The 25,241-nt window shown below is 44.5% G+C and overlaps 2 protein-coding genes across 2 annotated transcripts; one reads left to right on the forward strand and one right to left on the reverse strand.

Moving 5' to 3' along the window:
- Positions 1 to 17,135: 17,135 nt before the first annotated feature.
- LOC123094514 (putative histone H3.3-like type 3) lies at positions 17,136 to 19,833 on the forward strand. The gene is made up of 4 exons (XM_044516503.1): positions 17,136 to 17,473; positions 17,606 to 17,683; positions 18,663 to 18,738; positions 19,498 to 19,833. The coding sequence occupies exons 1-4, from the start codon at positions 17,228 to 17,230 to the stop codon at positions 19,548 to 19,550; spliced, it is 453 nt and encodes a 150-aa protein (XP_044372438.1). The 5' UTR covers positions 17,136 to 17,227; the 3' UTR covers positions 19,551 to 19,833.
- Positions 19,834 to 21,175: 1,342 nt separating this feature from the next.
- Positions 21,176 to 22,221, reverse strand: LOC123137522 (chlorophyll a-b binding protein of LHCII type 1). The gene has a single exon (XM_044557310.1). The coding sequence runs from the start codon at positions 22,159 to 22,161 to the stop codon at positions 21,370 to 21,372; it is 792 nt and encodes a 263-aa protein (XP_044413245.1). The 5' UTR covers positions 22,162 to 22,221; the 3' UTR covers positions 21,176 to 21,369.
- Positions 22,222 to 25,241: the final 3,020 nt, after the last annotated feature.

Below are 25,241 nucleotides of genomic sequence, written 5' to 3' on the forward strand. Positions count from 1 at the left end.
GATCACCATCATCACCGGCGCGATACCTTGATCTCCATCGTAGCATCGTTGTCGTTTCGCCATCTATTGGTTCTACGACTATCGCTACCGCTTAGTGATAAAGTAAAGCAATTACAGGGCGCTTGCATTTCACACAATAAAGCGACAACCATATGGCTCCTGCCAGTTGCCGATAACTCGGTTACAGAACATGATCATCTCATACAATAAAATATAGCATCACGTCTTGACCATATCACATCACAACATGCCCTGCAAAAACAAGTTAGACGTCCTCTACTTTGTTGTTGGAAATTTTACGTGGTTGCTACGGGCTAAGCAAGAACCGTTCTTACCTACGCATCAAAAACCACAACGATAGTTCGTCAAGTTAGTGTTGTTTTAACTTTCTCAAGAATCGGGCGTAGCCACACTCGGTTCAACTAAAGTTGGAGAAACTGACACCTGCCAGCCACCTGTGTGCAAAGCACATCGGTAGAACCAGTCTCGCGTAAGCGTACGCGTAATGTCGGTCCGGGCTGCTTCATCCAACAATACTGCCGAACCAAAGTAAGACATGCTGGTAAGCAGTATGACTTGTATCGCCCACAACTCACTTGTGTTCTACTCGTGCATATAACATCAACGCATAAAACCTAGGCTCGGATGCCACTGTTGGGGAATGTAGTAATTTCAAAAAAATACCTACGCACACGCAAGATCACGGTGATGCATAGCAACGAGCGGGGAGAGTGTGTCCACGTACCCTCGTAGACCGAAAGCGGAAGCGCTAGAACAACGCGGTTGATGTAGTCGTACGTCTTCACGGCCCGACCGATCAAGTACCGAAACTACGGCACCTCCGAGTTCTTGCACACGTTCAGCTCGATGACGTCCCTCGAACTCCGATCGAGCCGAGCTTTGAGGGAGAGTTCCGTCAGCATGACGGCGTGGTGACGACAATGATGTTCTACCGACGCAGGGCTTCGCCTAAGCACCGCTACGATATTATCGAGGTGGACTATAGTGGAGGGGGGCACCGCACACGGCTAAGAGATCCAAAGGATCAATTGTTGTGTCTATGGGGTGCCCCCTGCCCTCGTATATAAAGGAGCAAGGGGGCAGGCGGTCGGCTAAGGAGGAGGGCGTGCCAAGGGGGGAGTCCTACTCCCACCGGGAGTAGGACTCCTCCTTCCCTTGTTGGAGTAGGAGAGAAGGAAAGAGCGGGAGAGGAGGAAGGAAAAGGGGGCTGCACCCCTTGTCCAATTCGGACCAGAGGGGGGCTGCGTGCCTCCTTCCTTTCGGTCTCTCTCCTCTATTCTTGTTGGCCCAATAAGGCCCATATACTCCCCGGCGAATTCCCGTAACTCTCCGGTACTCCGAAAAATATCCGAATCACTCGGAACCTTTTCGAAGTCCGAATATAGTTGTCCAATATATCGATCTTTACGTCTCGACCATTTCGAGACTCCTCGTCATCTCCCCGATCTCATCCGGGACTCCGAACTCCTTCGGTACATCAAAACACATAAACTCATAATATAGTTGTCATCTAACTTTAAGCGTGCGGACCCTACGGGTTCGAGAACAATGTAGACATGACCGAAACACGTTTCCGGTTAATAACCAATAGCGGAACCTGGATGCTCATATTGGCTCCCACATATTCTACGAAGATCTTTATCGGTCAAACCGCATAACAACATACATTGTTCCCTTTGTCATCGGTATGTTACTTGCCCGAGATTTGATCGTCGGTATCTCAATACCTAGTTCAATCTCGTTACCGGCAAGTCTCTTTACTCGTTCCGTAATACATCATCCCGCAACTAACTAATTAGTTGCAATGCTTGCAAGGCTTATAGTGATGTGCATTACCGAGTGGGCCTAGAGATACCTCTCCGACAATCGGAGTGACAAATCATAATCTCGAAATACGCCAACCCAATAAGTACCTTCGGAGACACCTGTAGAGCACCTTTATAATCACTCAGTTACGTTGTGACATTTGGTAGCACACAAAGTGTTCCTCCGATAAACAGGAGTTGCATAATCTCATAGTCACATGAACATGTATAAGTCATGAAGAAAGCAGTAGCAACATACTAAACGATCAAGTGCTAAGCTAACGGAATGGGTCAAGTCAATCACATCATTCTCCTAATGATGTGATCCCGTTAATCAAATGACAACTCTTTGTCCATGGCTAGGAAACATAACCATCTTTGATTAATGAGCTAGTCAAGTAGAGGCATACTAGTGACACTCAATTTGTCTATGTATTCACACATGTATCATGTTTCCAGTTAATACAATTCTAGCATGAATAATAAACATTTATCATGAAATAAGGAAATAAATAATAACTTTATTATTGCCTCTAGGGCATATTTCCTTCACCCGCATACCGCCAAATTACAAAGGCAAGCTGGGCAGAATTCAAAAGGGTCAGGGCAACTACAGAGTTTGCTATGAAGAGTGCCAAGCAATCGGAACTTCAGAAGAGGAACACACACACCCACCGTATGGGTGTGGTAGGATACTACAGCATGAAACTAATATGGGACCAGGAGGACAAAGAAGCAATAACTGCGGGTGGGAAACCGGCTTTTAGTGAAATTAGGGGTGAACGTGCTAGAGACTACTTGCGGGCACGTGCAAGGAGGCGTGATGACGGAACTTATTACTTTAAAACTCACATGACGAAAAACTATATCACGTGATGTTAAAGACTTCTGAGATCCCTGGAAGGTTCTACAGGAACTCAGGGTCTTGTGACATTCTGTCTGATGCTCTGGAAATAAGAGAGACCCCTGGTCGTGCAAGGGGTATAGGTGTTAATGTCCCGCACAAGAGGGCTTTCACACTCAACAAAGAAGTGAGGCTCAGCATGAAAAAAGCGAGGAGTGAAATGAAGCAGAATGAATTGTATGAAAGGTTGAGGAAGGACATGTATCCGACTATTCGAAAGGAAATTGAGGAGTCAATGATGATGTAGAAGACTCTAACATTGACAGATAGCCAGCAGATGGGAGAGGTGACGGGCATGGAGGATGCTGCTTATTGCGCGACAACACCGTGCACGAGTAGTTGTGCATCAGCTGACCCCAATGACACTGAGACTGCAACTACTCATGATGATGCTATATCTGATCTATCTGGAATGAAAGACAGACTCAAGGGCGTGCTTACACATTATGAAGGTACATTAAAATGTGCAACAACGTGGGTTTGCCCACCCTTCTTGGAAGAGGGCCTCTTGTTGGACAACGTGCCATTGAAACCAGGTTGTGTGAAGTGCTACGTGACTGAAGTAAAGCCTGGATTCAATGAATTTGCCTTGAAGAATGTCCTAGGGGACTTTGATGAGCATATGACCTTGGAAGAAACACTGTTACATCACATCCAGTGGCCACGAAAGGAAATAGACTTCATGGATAAGATCCCTGAAGCCCCGCCAAGAGCAACCAATGTCGCCCCTAAACCGGTGATGCTCTCCTTCCCACAACAGCTCTCGCGTGCTTCCCCCAAGGAACCTAATACTCATAATCCGACGGCTGATGCATGAACCTATGATCAGCCCGCCCGACTTTGTGCCGTATAGGCCATGTCATCATCGGCCCAGAGCAGCCAGTGGCAAGGCCTACAACCGCTGAAGACGCACCACCGGTTTAGCTACCGGTCGCTGAAGCAGCGGGGGGAGACCCAGCTGCACACATGCTCAGCAGACCAACCTGTTGGAATGGACTGCTAAGTAGTCTGATGCTTCGGAACCGTCTGCTAAGCAGTCTGTAGGTCCAAAACCGATTGCTCATTAGTCCTTCGGTCCGAAGCCACATGATCAGCAAACCAATGCGTCAGCACTCCCTGCTCAGCAAACCAATGTGTTGGTACGGCCTCCTCAGCACACTGACAAGTTGGCACCACCTGTGCAGAAACCCGACATAGCTTCAACGCATGGTCAGCAGTCTGATGCCTCTGCTCCTACAGCCCAACAATCCGTCATAGCAGCACCGCTAGCTTAGCAGTCCGGCATAGCTAAACCGTTTGCTAAGCAGTCTGTCGAAGCTTCACCGTATGCTCGGCAGTCTGCCTTTCACCAACCAGACCTTGGACCAAAAGTGCTTCAAGTACCAAGAAGGAAGCGGGCAAAAAGGTTGCACCCGTGAGGAAGTGCAGCCCGAGAGCATAGAGGAAAGAGAACGATTACCTATTACTTAAAGCACTCATCGCCCAGAACCAAATTAACAACACGTTGTCCGAATTGGAGAGTAATATTATTTATGACGGCATGGATGATGAAGAAATAGCTTTGCTGCTTGCTAAAAATAAAGCAGACGTAGTTGAAGCACGCAATTACGTCCATGGCTAGTCATTTCTTGTTGGCGAATACTTTGATGAGTGCAGCTCCAGTTGCCGCGAGTTACATAAATATTGCATGGATCAAATGTTAACAGGTCCTCATATTCTGCTAGTCTACTACAATAGAGATCATTTCCGACACGATGTTGGTTCCATCAGTGTGAGTTTCGAGGACTTACATCTCTTCTTCAACTTCAATGAGCTCGATGCCACTCTTGTTAGATGCATGATTTTGTAAGTACTTGACAAACTCTGATCAACTTCTCCATACAAGGCTGTAAATGATAAACAACTAACTGCATTTTATTCCTCTCAGGGGATCGAATGCGTAGAGAAGAAAAAGGGAGAGTGTGTATTTCATAGTCCTTGCATTAGCAAATGGCACAACATTACATGGTAAGGATGAACGGGAGTGGGCCATTAACACGGTTGTCTGTATCTTCAAAAACACGTCACATGCATAATCATTTCTCTGGCCATATCATGAACGGTAAGTCAAATAAACAAGAACACATACACTAATTGTATTTCAGATTTCGACATAATTCGTAAGTTCATGGCTTTCTTAATATGCAGCAATCACTGGATCTTGGTATTCATTGTTCCAAACAAGAACACAGTTTACTACATGGATTCTCCTAGAGAGTCAACAAACGCTCAGGATCTGGCCCATCTTCAACAATTCATGGATAGGTATTGAATTCTATGATGTTGAAATTAATTTGCATTCATATCTGGTTCAACAATTGATGTTGTCAAAATTCATCTTCATTTGCAGTGTGCTCGCATTGAGGAAAACTAAACTAGGAAACCTGTTCAAGTAGGAACTACCTCTGCAGCACGAGATCGTTTCTCTGGCAACACACCGAAATCCGCTATTTCCAGAAAATCTATCCAATATCTGCAAATACCTTTTCTTATGCTAGTCAAATGTTCAAGCTTCTAAATAAACATCTTTCTTTCTCTGTCCAAAGGAAAAATACATCTAACACCGGTTAGGTTGTTCCTAACATGACAAATACATGACTAATTATGTACAAAATATTTCAATGTCCTCAGCAACAAGTAGGGACCAACCTTTGTGGATACTATGTTTGCAGACACATGATCTCCATCTGCAAATCTGCTGATAGTTGTGAAGTGCTACCTCTTGAGCTTGCGTTGGTTTTTCCCTTGAAGAGTAAAGGGTGATGCAGCAAAGTTGTGTAAGTATTTCCCTCACTTTTGAGAACCAAGGTATCAATCCAATAGGAGACGACGCACAAGTCGCCAAATACCTGCACAAACAATCAAGAACCTTGCAACCAAGGCGATAAAGGGGTTGTCAATCCCTTCACAGTCACTCGCAAAAGTGAGATCTGATAGAGATAATAAAGTAAATATTTTTGGTATTTTTGTTGTATAGATTGGAAAGTAAAGATTGCAAAATAGTAAATGAGATTCAGCAATATGGAAAAGATATGCAATATAATGGAAAAGAGACCTGTGGGCCATAGGTTTCACTAGTGGCTTCTCTCGAGATAGCATGTATTACGGTGGGTGAACAAATTACTACCGAGCAATTGATAGAAAAGCACATAATTATGAAGACATCAAGGCAATGATCATGAACATAGGCATCATGTCCGTGCCAAGTAGACCGACTCCTGCCTGCATCTACTACTATTACTCCACACATCGACCGCTATCCAGCATGCATCTAGAGTATTAAGTTCATAAGAACGGAGTAACGCATTAAGCAAGATGACATAATGTAGAGGGATAAACTCAAGAAATATGATATAAACCCCATCTTTTTATCCTCGATGGGAACAATACAATATGTGCCTTGATGCCTCTACTATCATTGGGAAAGGACACCACAAGATTGAACCTAAAGCTAAGCACTCCTCCCATGGCAATAAGGATCGATCTAGTAGGCCAAACTAAATCGATAATTTGAAGAGACTTGCAGAGATATCAAATCATGCATATAAGAATTTAGAGAAGAAGCAATTTTCATAGATAATCTTGTTCACAAATCCACAAATCATCAGATCTCAACAAACACATCGCAAAAGAATATTTACATCGAATAGATCTCCAAGAACATCAAGGAGAACTTTGTATTGAGAATCAAAGAGAGAGAAGAAGCCATCTAGCTAATAACTATGTACCCGAAGGTTTGTGGTAAACTACTCACGCTTCATCGGAGAGGCAATGGTGTTGATTTAGAAGCCCTCCGTGATCGATTCCCCTCCGGTAGATTGCCGGAAAAGGCCCCAAGATGGGATCTCACGGGTACAGAAGGTTGTGGCGGTGGAAAAGTAGTTTTGTGGCTCTCCCTGATGTTTCTAGGGTATAGAAGTATATAGGTGAAAGAAGTACGTCGATGGAGGTACGAGGGGCCCACGAGGGTGGGGGCGTGCCTACCCCTTGGGCGTTCCCTCCTGCCTCGTGGACGCCTCGTGGTGTTTCTGACTTCAACTCCAAGTCTTCTGGTTTGCTTTCGGTCCAAGAAAGATCATCGTAATGGTTTCATTCCATTTGGACTCTGTTTGGTATTCCTTTTCTGCAAAACTCAAAAATAGGCAAAAAAAACATAAACTGGCACTAGGCCTCCGGTTCATAGGTTAGTCCCAAAAATAATATAAAAGAGCATATTAAAGCCCATTAAACATACAAAACAGATAATATAATAGCATGGAACAATAAAAATTATAGATACGTTGGAGACGTATCATGAAGATGCTCGCAAATTAGTACCACTAAGTCTATCTTAATTAATATCTTCTACTCCACTCATATGGCACATTCTGATCTTAAAAATACTGCAGCTCATCTTAGAAGCAAGGATCACTGAACCACTCCCTACTGGTGAATTGCTGATGGTTCGGAGATTTATCAGCGACTTCTTCCTAAATCACTACATCAATCCCACTGGTGATAATGAAGATTTCAGCATGCCTTCTCCTGAAACATTGAGTATGAGTTAGCCGCTGAACATATACGCATGGATCCCTTGTTTTCTGTCTGATGAGGTCTTCGTATTTCGTACACTATGATTAATTATGTAATGCATATATACTCAACAAATCATTGGAATTTAGCTACCATTTGTTGAATTGCAATTGTTGCGAAATCTGATGAATGTTCTTCCTATGGACACTGTTTGTTCAATTGCATATTGTGGCGAATTTGCTATTTGCATGCAGATTCAAATGGGGAATTTTTTCTTTAACCTGGAAATTGCTCCGCACATGGTTCAACTAAATGAGTGTGTGTGATCCACATCGAAAAGCATACATCAATGGTAGCGGAATCGTCGGTGATACACAGCAGACCACAGACAATTTGCAGCACTACTACATATGCGTAGGGGCTCCGGAACTGTTTGTGATACCACATTATTGCACACGAGAGCTCGGAGTAAAGCGTGCCCAATGTAAAATACAATCCCAGTTGTAAATTTTTTAGGGAACGTGTGGGATCCCAACTGAAAATCACACGTCACTCTTACCGCAACCGTCGGTGATACACAACAAATCACAAACGGTCTGCAGCACTTGTATGTGTGCGAAGGGGCTCTTGAACCGTTTGTGATAGAACATTATCGCACACTATTAATTGTACGGAAACGTGTGCGATGGAGTCTTACATGGCACATGAGTCCCGTAGAAAACTTGTGTGCGATGGGGAACATATTGCACACAGTTCATATATTGGCCCGTGTGCCTTACATACTCTTTCCCAAATGGTTCATTACGACACATTTTTTTGTTTTAGTGTTACATTAGAAACATTTAATCACCGATCCCACACGTGTGAAAGAATTTAGTGGGTTTTGCATCACATACGATTACATTTGGCAAGGCCTCTGCATCATGGCTCCCTATCCCCGACGGTTTCTAGGTTGTGTGGGAAGGACCCCCCTATCGCACGCACTCACTTGGTGACGGTTCAGAATGATGTCGTGGAAACGGGTTAAAACCGGTTTGTATAGCACCTCGATGTACCAGTGCTAGGTAACTAAAAGGTAAGGATCCCATTTCACAACCGAACAATTGTCTATATGCATCTTGCTCCTCTTTGGCCCTACCAAAGCAGAACAATTCGCTCTTGTGAAATTTGATCTTTAGCCCCGACAATTGCTCAAAGAGACAAAGCACTAGTTTCATATTCCTAGCCTTTGCAGTATCATGTTCCATGAAGATGTTAGTATCATCAGCGCATGGTAAGATGGACACCCCCCATCAACCAGATGAGGGACAAGTCCACCTACTTGGCCATTCTCCTTGGCCCCACCTATAAGCATGGCCAACATATCATCCATAATACTGAAAAGAATAGGGGGCATTGGATCTCCTTGTCTTAAGCCCTTGCGGGTTTAGAAATAATGACCCATGTCATCATTCACCTTAATCCTGATACTGCCCTTTTGGATGAAGGAATCCACCTGACTCCTCCAGGTTTCATCAAAACCCTTCATGTGCATAGCTTGCTATAAGAATGGCCATTTAACCTTGTCATATGCCTTCTCAAAATCCACCTTGAAGATCACCCCATCTAGTTTCTTCGAGTGGATTTCATGAAGAGTTTTATGTAAGACAACAAACCCTTCCAGAATGTTCAATAGAAACTGCTCCTTCTTTCTTTGGCAACAACGTTATTTTTCTAAAGTTAAGATGAAAGAGTTGTAAGTGGCCATTGAAAATGTCATGGAACATGGGTAACAGGTCTCCCTTTATGATACGCCAACATTTCTTATAAAATTCCGCAGGTAACCCATCTGGTCTCGGTGCCTTATTCGGTTTCATTTGAGATATTGCGTCGAACATATCTTTCTTAGAAAACGATGCAGATAAAATCTCATTTTCATCTGACCGAAGCTGAGGAATATCCCCAACTACGAGCTCATCAAGGGGCACATCATTGTCCGTAGGAGGCCCAAAGAGTTGTTTATAATAATTCGAAATATATAGCTTGAGGTTCTCATGTCCTACCACCGTCCCTTAATCCTGCTCGAGCTAGATGATTTTAATTTTCCTATGTTTGCCTTTTGCAATCATGTGGAAAAATTGAGTATTATCATCCCCTTGGACAACTTTGAGAACCTTAGCATGCAAGGCCCATTTCATTTCTTCTTCTCCTCTAAGAAGAACAAAAAGTTTCTGTTCGGCCTCAAATTTAGCGGCCTACTTGGTCACATTGAGCAAGTTAGATTCCGCTTTGAGATTTAAAGCTTCAATCAATTGGATGAGTCTTTCTTTTTATTGTTTATAAATCTGGCTTTCGTTTCTGGCCCAACCCCTTAAAAATTGTCGAAGGTGTCTAATCTTGTTTTCCCATCGTTCAACATTGGAGTGCCTACTCACAGGCTTAGCTCATTCCCTTGCAATGATATCTAAGGAATTATCCTTGTCAAACTAGCTTAATTTGAAAGAGAATATATTCTTGTTACCTATATGAGTCGCTTCGCCTGAGTCAACTAACAAGGGTGTATGGTTTGAGATTGTTCGTTGCATGGCATGCACTGATACTAATGGGTATTTTTGTTCACATTCCACACTAGTAAGCACTTTGTCCAACTTCTCATAAGTCGGATTAAGTAACGAATTCGCCCATGTGAACTATCTACCTGTGAGGTTAATCTCTCTCATATTGAGACTCAATAATTGCATTAAACATGAATGACCATCGGCCATCAAAATTGTTGTTATTCTTCTCTTCTCTCCTCCTAATAATGTTGTAGTCCCCTCCAACCAAGATTGGCGACCTTTCATCCCCGCAGATCCTAACTAGATCAACAAGGAAGTTAGGTTTAAGTTCAGGTTGGGCTGCGCCATACACAGCCACTAGAGCCACCTAAAACCATCCAACTTAGACCTCACTCAAAACTTAACAGCGAAATCTCCTCGCACCACATTAATCACCTCTAATGTTTCGCACTTCACCCCCAATAAGATCCCACTGGATCGTCCTCTAGGAGGCAAACAGTGCCAGTCAAAATCAACTCCACTAGATAAGGTTCCTAGGAATTGTGAGGTGAAATTATCTCTACCAGTTTCGATGACAGTAATAAAATCTAATTTATGATCAATTGACGCTTCTGCAAGGAATCTTTTTTAGCCAAGTCTTCTAGACCTCTGATATTCCAAAAAATTCCTTTCATTAGTCATCATGAATTGTTTTCTTAAGTTGGACCCTCGCACTTCTCCATATTGCCGATGTCGGATAAACTTTCCTCTTCCAGGAATGTTTGGGTTTATCTGCCACCCCGTCTGTGTCCATGTGACTGGTAGCAGTTTGTGCCATGCACTCTAGAGGGATATGATCTACATGCCCCTCAGACTCCACTCCCTCTAACTCAACTTCGGCCTCCTAAGTAGGTATTAGGCCATCTCAAAAACTTCTAGGACTGAAAGCTTCAATTTGCTAATCTCGCCATCGTTCATGGGTTTTATCGTCGCAATATTACGAATAATCTTAGAAGCTCTCTCAACTTAATAAATCATTAACAGATTTAGCAATTGCCTCCCCATTTAACCCAAGTGAAACTCCTAAATTGGTTGCATTACTAATGATCGCATGTTCAGGAAAATGCAAAATGGAACACCTGGTATTAACAAACAGACCTGTAGTTGCCTCAATATCATGAAGCTTGGCTCCGCTCATAGCACGCCCTAACTACAGGCTGTCAGCGTCAGGTTGGACCTGAACCCGGTCACTGACATGCTTGTCAGCCCATCACTACTTTAAGTACTGTTGCAAACCCATTCATATTTTATTTATTGCATTATAACTATTGTATTCTAACGTCACCATGGCTTATATCCCCGGACACAATCCATAGATTCATCAAAACAAGCAAACGTCGCAACAAAAATAGAATCTGTCAAAAACAGAATAGTTTGTAGTAATCTGAACACTCACCATACTTTTGTAACTCTAAAAATTCTAAAAAAGTAGGACAAAATAAATTTTTTCATAGGAGTACCGTGTAAAGATTTCAGAAACATTTGATGTTCCAGTAAAAATGTAAATTCACGCACTATAGTCAAAGTTTCTGTTTTTTGCACTGCACATACCAAACAGACAATTTAAACATCCTAAAGGCAAATCTTGGCACATTATTTTTATAATACAATGGATTTGTATAAGGGGATAATTATTTTGTTGAAATTTTTCTATAATCAAGGTTCACAAATTTTCCATGGGCATGAACAAAGTTCAAGGATATCCCCCACTTCAATGGTGCTCGTCTTTCTCACTTTCACTTTTCTTTTTGAAAAGTTTTAGGTTCCCCTCTATATTTTTTAAAACTTTTTAGAAGCACATAAAAGAATAAAATGACTCTCTTAAACTTCCGAGTTGTCTCCCTGGCATCGCTTTCTTTAAAGCCATTAAGCTAGGCATATAGTGCTCAAGTAATTGATCCACCCGGATCCTAAGGTATATCAAAGCCAATTTTAATTAACAATGATTTGTAATTTGATAGTGAGCACGGAGCAACATATATCATGCAATTATGAACTCTAACTCTCTTCCTATGCATCGGCATGTCATAAAAGAATAATTCATGCACACATAATAAAGGCTGATACATAGCATAAACAATTTCTTGCAATTTTATCGTATTGGAAACATAGAGAGGTGGAGATGTAGTTTCTCTCTCATAATAATTGCAAGTAGGAGTAGCAAGCACATGCATATTATATTCATCCAAATCATCATGTTGAGTAGTAAAACACAAGCCATCAATATAATCCCTAATAAGAGCAAACTTCTCGGATATAGTGTAGTTGGGAGAATTCAAAAAGATAATAGGACTATCATGTTTGGGTGCAATAGCAACAAGTTCATGTTTAGCATAAGGAATTATAGCAAGTTCATCTCCATAAGCATAATTCATATTGGCATCGTGGCCACAAGCATAGCAAGCATCAATTTCATCAAAAAGGATATTTCAAACGAATCAATGAGACCATAGCATTCATCCTTTGGTAAGCATGAAGGGAAATTAAACAATGTGTGAGCTGAAGAGTTATTCTCATCAGAAGGTGGGCACGAGTAGCTAATCCGCTCTTCCTCCTTTTGTTCTTCGCTCTCCTCCTCATCTTTTTCATCTAATGAGCTCACAGTTTCAACAATTTCTTCTTCCATAGATTCCTGTAAAATATTCGTCTCTTCTTGGACAACGGAGACTTGCTCAATAAGTTCTTTAATATAAGCATTAGAAGCGTAGTTTTCATTGCAATATTTAAGTATGGTAAAATTTTGAGATTGTAAAGAGTACCATCATACTTTTCAATCAAAGAAGCAATTTCCTGAGCACCCTTAAAAGCAACAAATTCTTCAATTTGTTCAACATCATAATAACTATAAACACTTTTAGCATAAGAAGATAAGACTCCATTATCACTAAACTCACATTTATAGGGAAGGCATTTCTTAGGGTCTTTAGAACAACAAGTAAAATCATGTACTTTGCATAAAAATTCCAAGCATAGCAATACATAGTATTAATATGATGCCATAAAACTTTCCCTTTTTGAATTAAGCCATGTTGCACAAAATGAGCATGCTCATCTAATGATTTTCCCTCAACTAAGCTAGTTGGGTTTTCAGCACGAGCACATAGGGATCGAAGATGATCCAAGTAGAAGGCTTCATCAGTATAATAGATTTTGGGTGGTTCATCATCCATTCGCTTAGCACGTACAACTAATTTATTTGGTATTTTATGTTTCCTACCCAAAACCAAAGATAGAAAACAAGAGCATAAAATTAAATCTACTTAGTGATAAAGCAAACAAGCACACATGGGAATATCAACCCCATGCTATTGCTCCCTGACAACGGCGCCAGAAAAAGGTCTTGATAACCCACAAGTATAGGGGATCAATTGTAACTTTTCGATAAATAAGAATGCCGAACCCAATGAGGAGCTAAAGGTAGAATTGTTATTCCCTTCAAGTTCTATCGCCCACCGATACAACTATGCACGCTTGACATTCGCTTTACCTAGAACAAGTATAAAACTAGAAGTACTTTGTAGGTGTAAAGGGATAGGTTTGCAAGATAATCAAGAACGTGAAAATAAAAGTTAGGTGTTGTTTTACTAAAAGTTCAATTAGGTTAGTATAGAGAGTGTGGAAAAGTAGTGGTAGGATTTGCGGAACTGTCCCTAAGCAATTGGCTAAGTTACTAGACCGATGGCAAGTTTTTATGTGGGAGAGGCCACTACTAGCATGTAATCCCTTACTTGGAATTCTATGCACTTATGATTGGAACTATTAGCAAGCATCCGCAACTACTAACGTTCATTAAGGTAAACCCAACCATATCATTAAGATATATTGCCCCCCCCCCTTCAATCATGTATGAATCAATTTCTATGGTAGGAAGAAACTTCTGTCACTCTTGCCCTCCAATGCATAGTCCTATCAACATACAACTATCCCTATAATGTGATCCACACATGCGATCATATGATGGGCACCAAAGGACAACAACATAACCATAAGAAAATTAAACCAATCATAGAAATTCACCAATTACCCAAAAGCTTAACAAAAATCTACCCAAATATCATAGGATGGCAACACATCATTAGATAATAATATGAAGCATAAAGCACCATTTTCAAGTAGAGGGTACAGCGGGTTGCGGGAGAGTGGACCGCTGAATATAGATGAGGGAAGGCGATGGAGGTGTTGAGGAAGATGCGGAGTTGTTGGTGTAGATCGCCGTCACACGATGACTGCCCCGGCGACGTTCCGGCGCCACAGGGAGAGACGGGGAGAGAGCCCCCCTCCATCTTATTCTTATTCCTTGGACTTCGACCTAGATGGGAGGAGAGTTTCCCCTCTGGTCCATGGCCTCCATGGCGGCGGAGAGCCCCTCCAAGATTGGATCTCTCTCTCTCTCTCTCTCTCTCTCTCTCTCTCTCTCTCTCTCTCTCTCTCTCTCTCTCTCTCTCTCTCTCTCTCTCTCTCCGTTCTCTCCTATTTCGCGTTCCTGTTTTTTGACCTTTCACTGGTTCTTAAATTCCCGAAGATCCGTAACTCCGATTGGGCTAAAATTTTGAGGGGATTTTTATCCAGAAATTATCTTTCTTGCGAGATCGAAAGGCAGAAACTGACTTATGGGGTACCCACAACACATTTGGGCGCGCCCATACCCCTTGGGCATGCTCTGGTGCCTTGTGGGCCCCTCGAGCACCTTCTTGCATTGATTCTTCTTCCCAAAAATCACATTTATTTCAAAATAAATCTCTGTAAATTTTTATCGCGTTTGGACTTTGTCTGATATGGATATTCTACGAAACAAAAAAACATGCAACAAACATGAACTGGCACTGGGCACTATATCAATATGTTAGTCCCAAAAATAATATAAAATGTTACCAAAAGTATATGAAAGTTGTAGAATATTGGCATGAACAATCAAAAATTATTGATACGACGGAGATGTATCACCCCCCGCAAGACTGTCGCGCCGCCCAAGAAGAAGAAGCAGCTGATGCTCAAGGAGCAGGTCGTGCTGTCGGCCAAGAAAAAGGGCCAGAGGCACACGACAGACGTAAGGGACGAAGCAGCGACCATCGCCGCCCTCACCGCTGTTGCACAACAAGAGGAAACCAACGCCCGAGCAACAGCAGCCACGAGGGAGGCCCTGATGTACCTAGGGGTAAACCCTGGCCAGCACGGGCTCGTCAACGCCGTCGTGGCCGCGACCAGCACGGGCGGGATGCTGCTGCCAGAGTCACCGCGCGCGTCTGCCATTCATCCGATTCCTTACTTCCACCTCTATCCGCAAGCCTCCCGACTCTCCAGGGAATGCTCGTCGGACGTGAGCGTGGTGGCGCCTTCCATACCCATGCTCGTGTCCATTGACCTCAACGCCACGCCGGTGGCCGACAGGTCATCATCTAGAGGGGCGAGGAAACACACGTGGGAGATGTCAGTTGACGTGCTCCCTGGCGCCCGCAACTTGTTCGACAGAATGCCGACGACTGGCGACGAGGAAACGGCCAACCGTTTCATCATGGAGAACATCATCTTCGAAGGTGGTGCACCGGCCGCTGGCGGTGCCGCCGCGGCTGCCTACGATCCCGATGAGAGCCAAAGCCAAGACGGCCGAGCGCCATTCACGTCGGCGACCTATGATCAAGCTGCCATGCACAACACCTTCATGCAAGATCAGGTTGGCCTGGACCTGGATGGCTTCCCGCTCGATCATGAGTTTCCGAAGGACTACGACCTCGAGGAAGAGGATGAGTTGGACATCGACGGGGTGCGTTTTTTCGAGGTCTCGAGGACGAGCTCGCCAACCAGGCTGCCGGGCCGAAGTCAAAGCGCAAGAGCAAGCGGACGAAGGCATACACACCGTCCGAGGACAAGCTCCTTTGTGAGTGTTGGAGGGACATTGGGCAAGACCCCAAGGTCGGCGCCAAACAGAAGGCATCAACCTTTTGGATTCGTGTTCATCGTGAGTTCCATGAATGCAAGAAGTTTTCGTCGTACCAAATTCATAGCACACGTGCGTGGGTGTCCATTTCGAAGCGATGGAGTGTGATACAACAAGAGTGCAACAAGTTTTGTGACACCCTTGAGAGCATCAAGGCACACCCCATGAGCGACATCGGTATGCAAGATATGGTACATGCGCCCCTCTTCGTTTCCATTCACGTTATGCTTGCATGTCCATTTGCATACCCATTTTGCCCATATGCTTGCATGCTATTCATTTGTAGGCTTTCCAAGCTTTGGAGGCATTCAAGGTCCAACATGGCGGCAAGTCCTTCAACCTCTCCCATTGTTGGATGGTCATCAACGGGGAGGAGAAGTTCAAGGCGCAATATGCCACACTCATGACGCGTGGGGAGAAGAAAGCCGTGGAGGAGGTTGGGAGGGCGAAAAGCCATGACCACGGGGGAAGACCAACTCCAAGAAGGAGGACAAGCGGGATGCAGCGTCATCACCTTGCTTGCAACTGTGGAGGACATGATGAGCAAAAAGGACTCAAGGGGGAGGAGAAGCACCAGAAAGACAAGGAAGAGCAAATGAATGCCTTCATGAAGATCCAAAGGAGAAGGCTTGAGATGGAGGCGGAGAAGCAAGCCGAGATGCTTGAGATGGAGGCGAAAAGGCAAGCGAAGATGCTCGAGATCGAGGCCGTCAATGCCAGGATCAAGGTGAAAGAAGTGGCGCTCGCGAGTATGATGACGGGGGTGGAGATCATGAAGGTGGACCTCAACACCGTGTCGTCGAGGAAGAGGCCATGGTTCGAGAAGATGCAGGCCGACATGCTCAAATTCGACGACGAGTGACCTATGGCTGGGAGCGTCATCCATTTTTTGTATGCCGACAAGTGTGCTGGCATGACCACGGCCGACATGCCGTGGTCGAACTCCCGCCCCTTTTTCTGTGCTGGCTTGGTGCCGGCCGCTGGGAAGTGAGCCAACATGAACTGTGTGGTGATTTTTTTAAGGCTGGCATTGTATGCCGGCTGCTGGCATGATATCGACATGAACTTCGGGCGCCGGCAATGACCGCTGACATGATCTATGGCCGCAGACCTTTCAAATTTATGTGTGGACATAAAATAGGTCGTGGGCGTTGGGCGCACCGCCGACTCAAAAAAAAATAGGACGGACACCGAACGAAGGCGACTCAAAAGAACGAAAAAATAGACAAAATCGACATCCATTTGAGTAGGCACGTTGAAGTTGCTCTTATACACATGGACGGAGGGAGTACTCATTTACATTTATGCCATGCATTGGACGGTGACGGTTGCGAGTCCCCCAGTTCAGTTTCCTAGGCCCGCTACACTCCCGTGATAAAGTTACTGTAATACTCCTGCTCAGTACTCGCCTGCCCGCTTTCCCTCGCCCCCGGCGATGGGTCGCACGAAGCACGCGGTGGCGGCGACGACGGAGACGAAGAAGCGGCTCCGCTTCGAGCTATCCCCGCGATGGAGGCCGCCGCCGCCGATGCGCCAGGTACCGCCGGAGCCGCAGCCGCAGCCGGAGAAGAAGAAGAAGCGGGCGTACCGGTTCCGGCCGGGCACGGTGGCGCTGCGGGAGATCAGGAAGTACCAGAAGTCCACCGAGCCGCTCATCCCCTTCGCGCCCTTCGTCCGCCTGGTGAGTGTGGGTCGGGTACCCCGTACCCGTGCCCTCCTCCGCCCGTCCCGTCCTCCGATTTGTATCCCATCACCGATTCAGGATGCGGACACAGCGTGTGACGGAAGCTTGCTCGTCTTTGCAAATTTGCAGGTTAAGGAGATCACCAACGACCTCACGAAGGGAGAGCTGAACCACTGGACTCCTCAGGCGCTCATCTCGTTGCAAGAGGTCGGTCGATGGTCAATGCCGAAACCTGCCGTGTACTATTAGACCTGATGGTTCCCATTAAAGAAACCAGCAACTGCGATAGTTCTGAGAATTGCGAGACAGATAAATTTATCACCATAATTCATAGTTCCTGAATCTGAATGCTCTGGTATTAATGCAGTTGATACATCTGTTTAGCAGCATGATTGTTTTTTGGTGGGTAACTCAAAACCAAAATCAAATGTCTTTGTGCCATAGTTCATAGCTTCTCGTTGTTTGGTCTAAGATATACTCTCTCCGTCCTTCAAAGAGTGTACTTCCAACTTTGTTGGAGAGTCAAACTATCTCAAAGTTTGACCGAGTTTGTGCAAAAATATATCAATGTTTGTGAAACCAAATAGGAGTATGGTGAAAATATATTTTATCATGAATCTAATACTACTAATTTGACAGCATAAATGTTGGTGTACTATTGTATAAATACAGTGAAAATATATTTTATCATTAATCTAATACTACTAGTTTGACTTTCCAACAAAGTTGGAAGTACACTCTTTCAAGGACGGAGGGAGTACACTGTGTCTTGCAACATAATCATGCCACGCACATGCGACACACGCAAAACTGAACTATTTGTTCATATTACATTTTGCTTAAGGATGTGACTGAGAAGTGAGGAAGAGGTAGTCCAAAAAAAACTGATTTTTATCATGTGATGGTTATGTGTCCAAACGCCAAGGATTTATCTGTATCCACTATCCAGTACAACGACACAAGTGCTTTTAGAACTATACAAGATTGCTAGTGCATGGTAAACTAACACAAGTCGCCTCTTGCCACAAATAATTTCTTCTGCATAACTAGCAAAATTAACATAGAGTTGACTATATTCCATATGTGGCCTATCAAATAAGTTGAATGTCCTAATTGTACTTTCAGTCACTGTCCTGTATATTTGCTTTGAGTTTGCACATGATTTTCTTTTCCTTTCCCTCTGCAGGCTGCAGAGTATCACATAGTCGATGTATTTGAAGAGGCAAATCTATGTGCCATCCATGCTAAGCGTGTTACCATCAGTAAGTTATCACTGAATGAACACTTCCTTTCTTTTACAATATTGTGCAAAAGGAAACATGGCAGTTATAAAGCATTTCAATTTCAGGATCATCTTTGCTTTTATTTGATGTGTTATCTAGTTTCGATGTTGTTTCAAGCTGCAAGAATTCAATGATTATTAGTGATTAGAAGATCCACAGTTATCAGATCTCAGCAGCTTCTCGTATTTTTTGTTCTCAGTGAACATGTCACAAACAAACAGCAGATATGCTAACACTTATGGCCTTTTTGCGGGAAAACAATTATGGCTTGTGAATGTGCCAGAGTTTTCAGTTTTCTAATGATGCATTTCTAGATATAAAATCTGGTTACTGTAGCAGGAAATTCAGGGTTGATTACCCTGTTTATTACTTACCTCGAGGATATAAACATAGTATAAAATCAGAACGTTATTTGCAAGATATGTTTTATTTCCTCTTAAAGCTTGGGTACTGTTTTACCGTGACAAATAGGTGTCACTAGAATTATTATCATCAAGGTTGTTGTTTCTATTCCAATAACAAATAAATGTTTTCAGTTAGGGACAAATAGGTGTCACTAGAATTATTATCATCAAGGTTGTTGTTTCTATTCCAATAACAAATAAATGTTTTCAGTTAGGGATGACTTCATATGTATCTTTAAAAGGATGCTCCTGAACAAATTGGAACTATTTATGCAGAAAATACATGTATACATTAGAATGTTTCTGTTCACCTGACCTTTTTTTGCCTCTACAGTGCAAAAGGACATACAGCTTGCGAGGCGTATCGGGGGGAGATGGCTTTGGTGATACTAATGGAAGACGTTTTCTGCATCATAGGGAGCAAAGACTGGTGATTTGGTGGTACTAATGGTAGATGTTCTGTGTATGAGGGGTGCAATGCAAAGGCGCTGATGGTAATGGCCCAGTATGTTTGTGAGTGTATCGTTAGGAAGTAATGCAGGTGTATTTTCATTTAGTTAGCATGTCTTCGAAGTTGATCTGGTTCATTGCATGGTTGGGATCATCTGACCTCTCTGCTTTGCTCCATTTGAATTGATCTAATTCAGACAGCGTTTCTGCGAACATCCAAGGATATGGGTTGTCAAATGGCATGAAACTGTTGTGGATTTACGCACAAACGTTGTAAACTGTTTGCTGTAACCTAATCACTGCACTGTAAAAACTGCCTTCAATTTCCCCAACAGTCATCACTACCACCAAGAAAAAGTGAGTTTGAAATTTTTCTTGCTGAACTGCCTGAGATCAGCATGAACTTGTGTCATCAGGAAGTTCAGGCTGGTGCTCCTCCAAGATCACTCTTCAGATATTGTAAACAACCATGCTGACGGTCACCTGAGATAGCCGGGGCGGGTATGCCTATGGTATCACAGAAGGCTTTTGAATTATGGTGGTAATTGCCTGAGAGACAGGACTTCGCAGGAAATTAACAATTGAAGAGATGATTTTTAGCCCCTCAAATTTCATCACTACTCATGAAAATAGGCAGATCCACATTCCATGTAGTATATGTGATGATATTTTTTTCCCATTTTTGTTACATTATCCAAACACTTATTGTAACCGCACGGGATGGCAAATGTGTAAATGAGACTAATGAAATGTTGGCATGTGTGATCAATGAAAAGTGAGGGAAGAATCTGCATTGACTTTGAAACTAGTTGCTGTCGCGTAAATTTTCTGATCTCTTATATAGTTTGAAAAGAAGGAACCAAAGAGAAACGCCTAGACACACCAAGTGATACAATGTCTGAATAGCAGGGATCTTTTGTTAAACAATGGACGGTAGAAATTATTCCAGATAGAACGGGGGGAAGAACATGCTAGGTGCACCTTGCAATGAGGAAGGAGAAGCACCTTGACAGCTTTGATTTATGCAACATTTTTAACAAGAATAATCTTTTGAGGACCTTTCTCCTCTTCGGCCTTCAAAGTTCTCATTTGAATATTTGCTACTAGATGCAATCGAGCAAAGCTTTTAACTGTTCTCAGTTCTTTTGTCAGATGAAGTGTTTGTGCAGCATCATTGTGTTTCAAAAGTATTGATATGCATAACTGAAGTTTTCTGAGTCAGGTTCGCTGGATTAAAAGGCTAGTTCCTCATGAGGATCAACATCTTATCAGCTATGCATTATACTTACAAAACAGCTGAGATAAGAGGACAGCTTGTCCTTCTGGGTTCAAATCCACTCCCACGTAATCAGGTCTGCCTCCTCCCTCCGTCGCCTGTCACTTGTAATGACTTAAACCATGAGCTCGCTTGCTGTACAGCCACTTGATTTTCCATTGAAATAGCAGACTCCTTTGTTTTCTTTCTTCTTCTTCTTTTACAGTCCTTGGCTGCTCTTGCAACCCTGAGCTCACCTACTGTGCATTTGTTTCAGAGAGAATTTCAGTAATCTTCCAGACCGTCATCTTGCAAGTTTTTTTTTTCTTTTGGAAGTTTACCATCATTCTTGTTCGATAAACCAATCAAATACTGTTACATGACCTCATCGGATGAATAATCGTACAGGTGAAAAAAAAGCTGCAGTACCGCTTGCTTTGTTTCACACAACTCATGTCTGTTCCATCCCAAGCGCCGCAGAGAACGGGCATCGCCTCATATTCACTTGCCGGGGACGAAGTTGGTGGCGAATGCCCAGGCGTTGTTGTTGACGGGATCGGCGAGGTGGTCGGCAAGGTTCTCAAGGGGCCCCTTGCCGGTGACGATGGCCTGGACGAAGAAGCCAAACATGGAGAACATGGCGAGCCGGCCATTCTTGATCTCCTTCACCTTGAGCTCCGCAAACGCCTCAGGGTCATCGGCCAGACCGAGGGGGTCGAAGCTACCGCCGGGGTAGAGGGGGTCGACGATCTCACCGAGCGGGCCACCGGCAACGCGGTACCCCTCGACAGCGCCCATGAGCACGACCTGGCAGGCCCAAATGGCAAGGATGCTCTGCGCGTGGACAAGGCTGGGGTTGCCAAGGTAGTCCAGGCCACCTTCACTGAAGATCTGAGAACCAGCTTTGAACCACACGGCCTCACCGAACTTGACGCCGTTGCGAGCGAGGAGCTCCGGGAAGACGCAGCCGAGAGCACCGAGCATGGCCCACCGGCAGTGGATCACCTCGAGCTCCCTGTTCTTCGAGAACGTCTCGGGGTCAGCCGAGAGCCCGGCAGTGTCCCAGCCGTAGTCCCCGGGGAACTCGCCGGTGAGGTAGGACGGCGCATCACCGGAGAGTGGGCCGAGATAGAGGGCACGGTCCGGGCCGTACCACGGGCTGCTGGAAGCGGCGGGCTTGGCCTTGGCCGCCGTCTTGCGCATTGTGATGCGGCCCTCGCCAAACACGTTGGAGGAGGCGATCTTGGCCGCGGCAAGACCCGGGGAGGAGAGTGCCATGGTGGACGACGCCATTGCAGAGGACCCTGAAGAAGATTTGGTTGCTTGTCTTGTGCTTCTAAGCTGTAAGCTGTGGTGTGTGGAAAACAGAGAGCTGTATTGGAGTTTAAATAGTCCAGTAGACTGCGAGGGGCCTTGTTGGCAGTGACGCTTTGGCTGGATGGATGGGCCTATCTCTTGTTATCCTCTGATTGGACAATTCGTTTCTGGGATTGTGTCTTAGCATGCCACCTGTGCTTGCTGGGCTTACGTGTAAAGTGTAGTCTTCAGAGAGCGACCCAACCAACTGGGAAATGCCATGTGGACATCTTGAAACATTCGTGCAATCCTTAGATGAGGTGGTGTCAAATGACAGGATTTGATCAGAGATTAACCATTGATCGAAGCAATGGTCAAGAGCACAACAGCCCATTAATCCATGGTAAAAATTAAAGCCACACAAAAATGGAATTCTACACCCAGGCACTTTGTTGAACATATTTTTTTTCCAATTTGTACTCCCTCCGTTCCTAAATATAAGTCTTTGTAGAGATTTCATATTGAAATATCTAAAACGGCTTATATTTAGGAACTATGAAATCTTTAAAAAAGACTTATATTTAGAAAGGGAGGGAGTATATAACATGAACGAAATTGGATATCTGAAACTGCAAGTTAATCCTGCCAAATTAAGCTTATACAGTTCTATCAACCCCAGTTCTTTACAGTTGATTACAACATGGTAGAGAAATAAATTTGATATATCAAGTAGCACTTCTTCCCAATGGTAACATCCCAAATTTCCCATATGGAATGTTTTACAATTATAGCTAAGCATCTATGCATATTGTTTGAAATTGAGTGGCATTTGAAAAAAAAATCAGGGGCTTTTGAGTTGTTTGAATTTGGATTCAAATTGGCAGTTGAATTTATTTCAAAACCATGCCTGACAAATACTTGAGCAAAAGTAGGAGAGGAGTAAACATGACACTCCAAAAATGTCAGAAGAAAAATATTGCCAAAAATTTTGAATTCAAATTTGAATTTTATTTGGGATTTCCAGAAAGTGTTTTTTTAGTTTGATTTTTGCCACTGGAAAATTGTCCACGTTATAGGATAAATTCCCCTGAGAATTTTGATATATATATGTCCTATATAAAAGATATATATATTCTCCTATACCTTTTTCCTCCCTCTGTCTAATTCAAAAACAAACCGGGCGCCAGGCCAGCAAGCCTAGCCACCCGGGCCGCAGCCCACTAGCCAGGCGCCAGCCCAGTCGTCCGCGCAGGCCGCCAGCCAGCGGCGCTCCTCGCGCACGCTCGTGAGGGAGATCTCATGTAACTCCCTCTCCCATCTCTCCTCTAAAAACAATACCCTCGAGTTTAGGGTTTTCGCCTCTGGCGGCGACTCTCATCGCCACCTAGAGTTCTACATCTACCGCCGATCCGATCTCCGCACGAGCCCGTCCTGGTGCTGTCGAGGGGAAGGAGAGATCGGCTAGGTTTCTAGCCGGGTTTTGTGGTTTCGGCGTGCTGCTCTCGAGGGCAAACCCTAGATGGCGGCCGAGGCGGGTTCGTCTTCCGCGGGCTGGTCGGGGAAGAAGCTGGAGGAGATGCTGAAGCACTTGGATCTCAAAGACGACGAGCTGGACGACGTGATCGTGGGGGAAGAGGAAACGAAGAAGTACGCGGCAGATGCGCGCTGGCTAGCAATTGGGAAGGTCAACACGACTCGATAGTTCAGTTCATCGTCGATGTTCGAGACGATGAAATCGATCTGGGGATTATCTCAAGTGCCAAAGTACAGAGAAGCGGGAGAAAATCTTTACATCTTCCAGATGTTCTGCCTAGGAGATTGGAAAAAAGTAGTTCATGGAGGACCCTGGTTGTTTCGGGGGATGGGTATGCTCATCGAGGATTATGATGGAAAGCAGGATCCTGAATCTTTCGTCTTTGATGGCCTGTACGTTTGGGCGCAGATCCACGGCATACCTGAACTGTACCGCAAGATAGAAGTGGTTGATCAATTAGCCCGGCGTATTGGCCGAGTTAAGGAAACACAACTCTCACCTAGGCTTTTCTACGAAGGTGACTACGTTCGGGTTCGTGCTAGGATTTTGATTAGTAAACCCTTGACGAGGGTGATCCCGCTGAATGTGATGGGCGAGGGCAGGAAACTTTTATCGGTCAAGTATGAGAAGATACCATATTTTTGCCAGATTTGCGGTCTCATGGGTCACAACCATGAGGAATGTGGTGATGGAGTATGGGAGGCAAAAGACAAGCAATGGGGCGGTTGGATGCTAGCGCAGCGCAGAGAGACTCCGCCGAAGCAGCAAGGGGGACGAGCTCCTCGAGGGGGCAGGTTCGGAGGCCGGGGCAGAGGGAGATCAGGACGTGGATCACAGCCGCGTCAACCCTCCCCGGTGCGTAAACGTTCGTCACAGGAGGCGGGCCTGAACTCGGATGCTGAGGAAGAAGAAGATGATGTCACAAGCCCTCTGAAACCAACCAATGCTGCGGGAACGATGCAAGATGAGCCGCCGGGTGCACGCAGGAACCTGGTTTTTGACCAATACATTGAGGCTCCCGGCGGAGACAAGCAATCACAGGGATCTGAAGTGGGCAAGATAGGTGATCATAGCCAGGCATTGGTTCCCGTCCCTCCACTACCAACAAAGTATGTATCTCCCAGAGAAGCAAAAAAGGCAAAAACAGCATCCTCACCAAAGAAGCAGAACACCAACAAGATGGCATCATTGGCGGGCTCCGACGCGGAGCGCCGCCAAGCCCAATGAAAATCTTAAGCTGGAACTGCCGCGGGATAGGCGACCCCGCGACAGTTCATGAGCTCCGCGACCTTGTGGAGATTAGCTCGCCATCTATTTTATGTTTAGTTGAGACTCAGTTACAGAAAAGCCGTGTGGAAGGTCTTCGTGTGTCGTTAGGTTTTGATTTCAGCTTTGGAGTAGGGAGTAGTGGCCGCAGTGGCGGCCTTTGTATCTTTTGGAAGAACTCTTTGGATGTTGCAATAAGAAACTTTTCCGAGTACCACGTTGACACCTGGTGTCGTGGAATTGTCACATCAGATGTCCTTAGTGTCAGGACTTAGTC

Source organism: Triticum aestivum, chromosome 1B (genome assembly GCF_018294505.1).
Source record: "Triticum aestivum cultivar Chinese Spring chromosome 1B, IWGSC CS RefSeq v2.1, whole genome shotgun sequence".
In the NCBI taxonomy this organism is placed as follows: Eukaryota; Viridiplantae; Streptophyta; class Magnoliopsida; order Poales; family Poaceae; genus Triticum; species Triticum aestivum.

What these genes read in the sequence shown, in the direction of transcription:
- LOC123094514 (XM_044516503.1), top strand. Translation starts at nt 17,228, where the DNA reads ATGGGTCGCACGAAGCACGCGGTGGCGGCGACGACGGAGACGAAGAAG. An exon ending in TCGCGCCCTTCGTCCGCCTG is followed by an intron (nt 17,474 to 17,605) that starts GTGAGTGTGGGT and finishes GCAAATTTGCAG; the next exon opens with GTTAAGGAGATCACCAACGA. An exon ending in TGCTAAGCGTGTTACCATCA is followed by an intron (nt 18,739 to 19,497) that starts GTAAGTTATCAC and finishes TTGCCTCTACAG; the next exon opens with TGCAAAAGGACATACAGCTT.
- LOC123137522 (XM_044557310.1), bottom strand. Translation starts at nt 22,161, where the DNA reads ATGGCGTCGTCCACCATGGCACTCTCCTCCCCGGGTCTTGCCGCGGCC.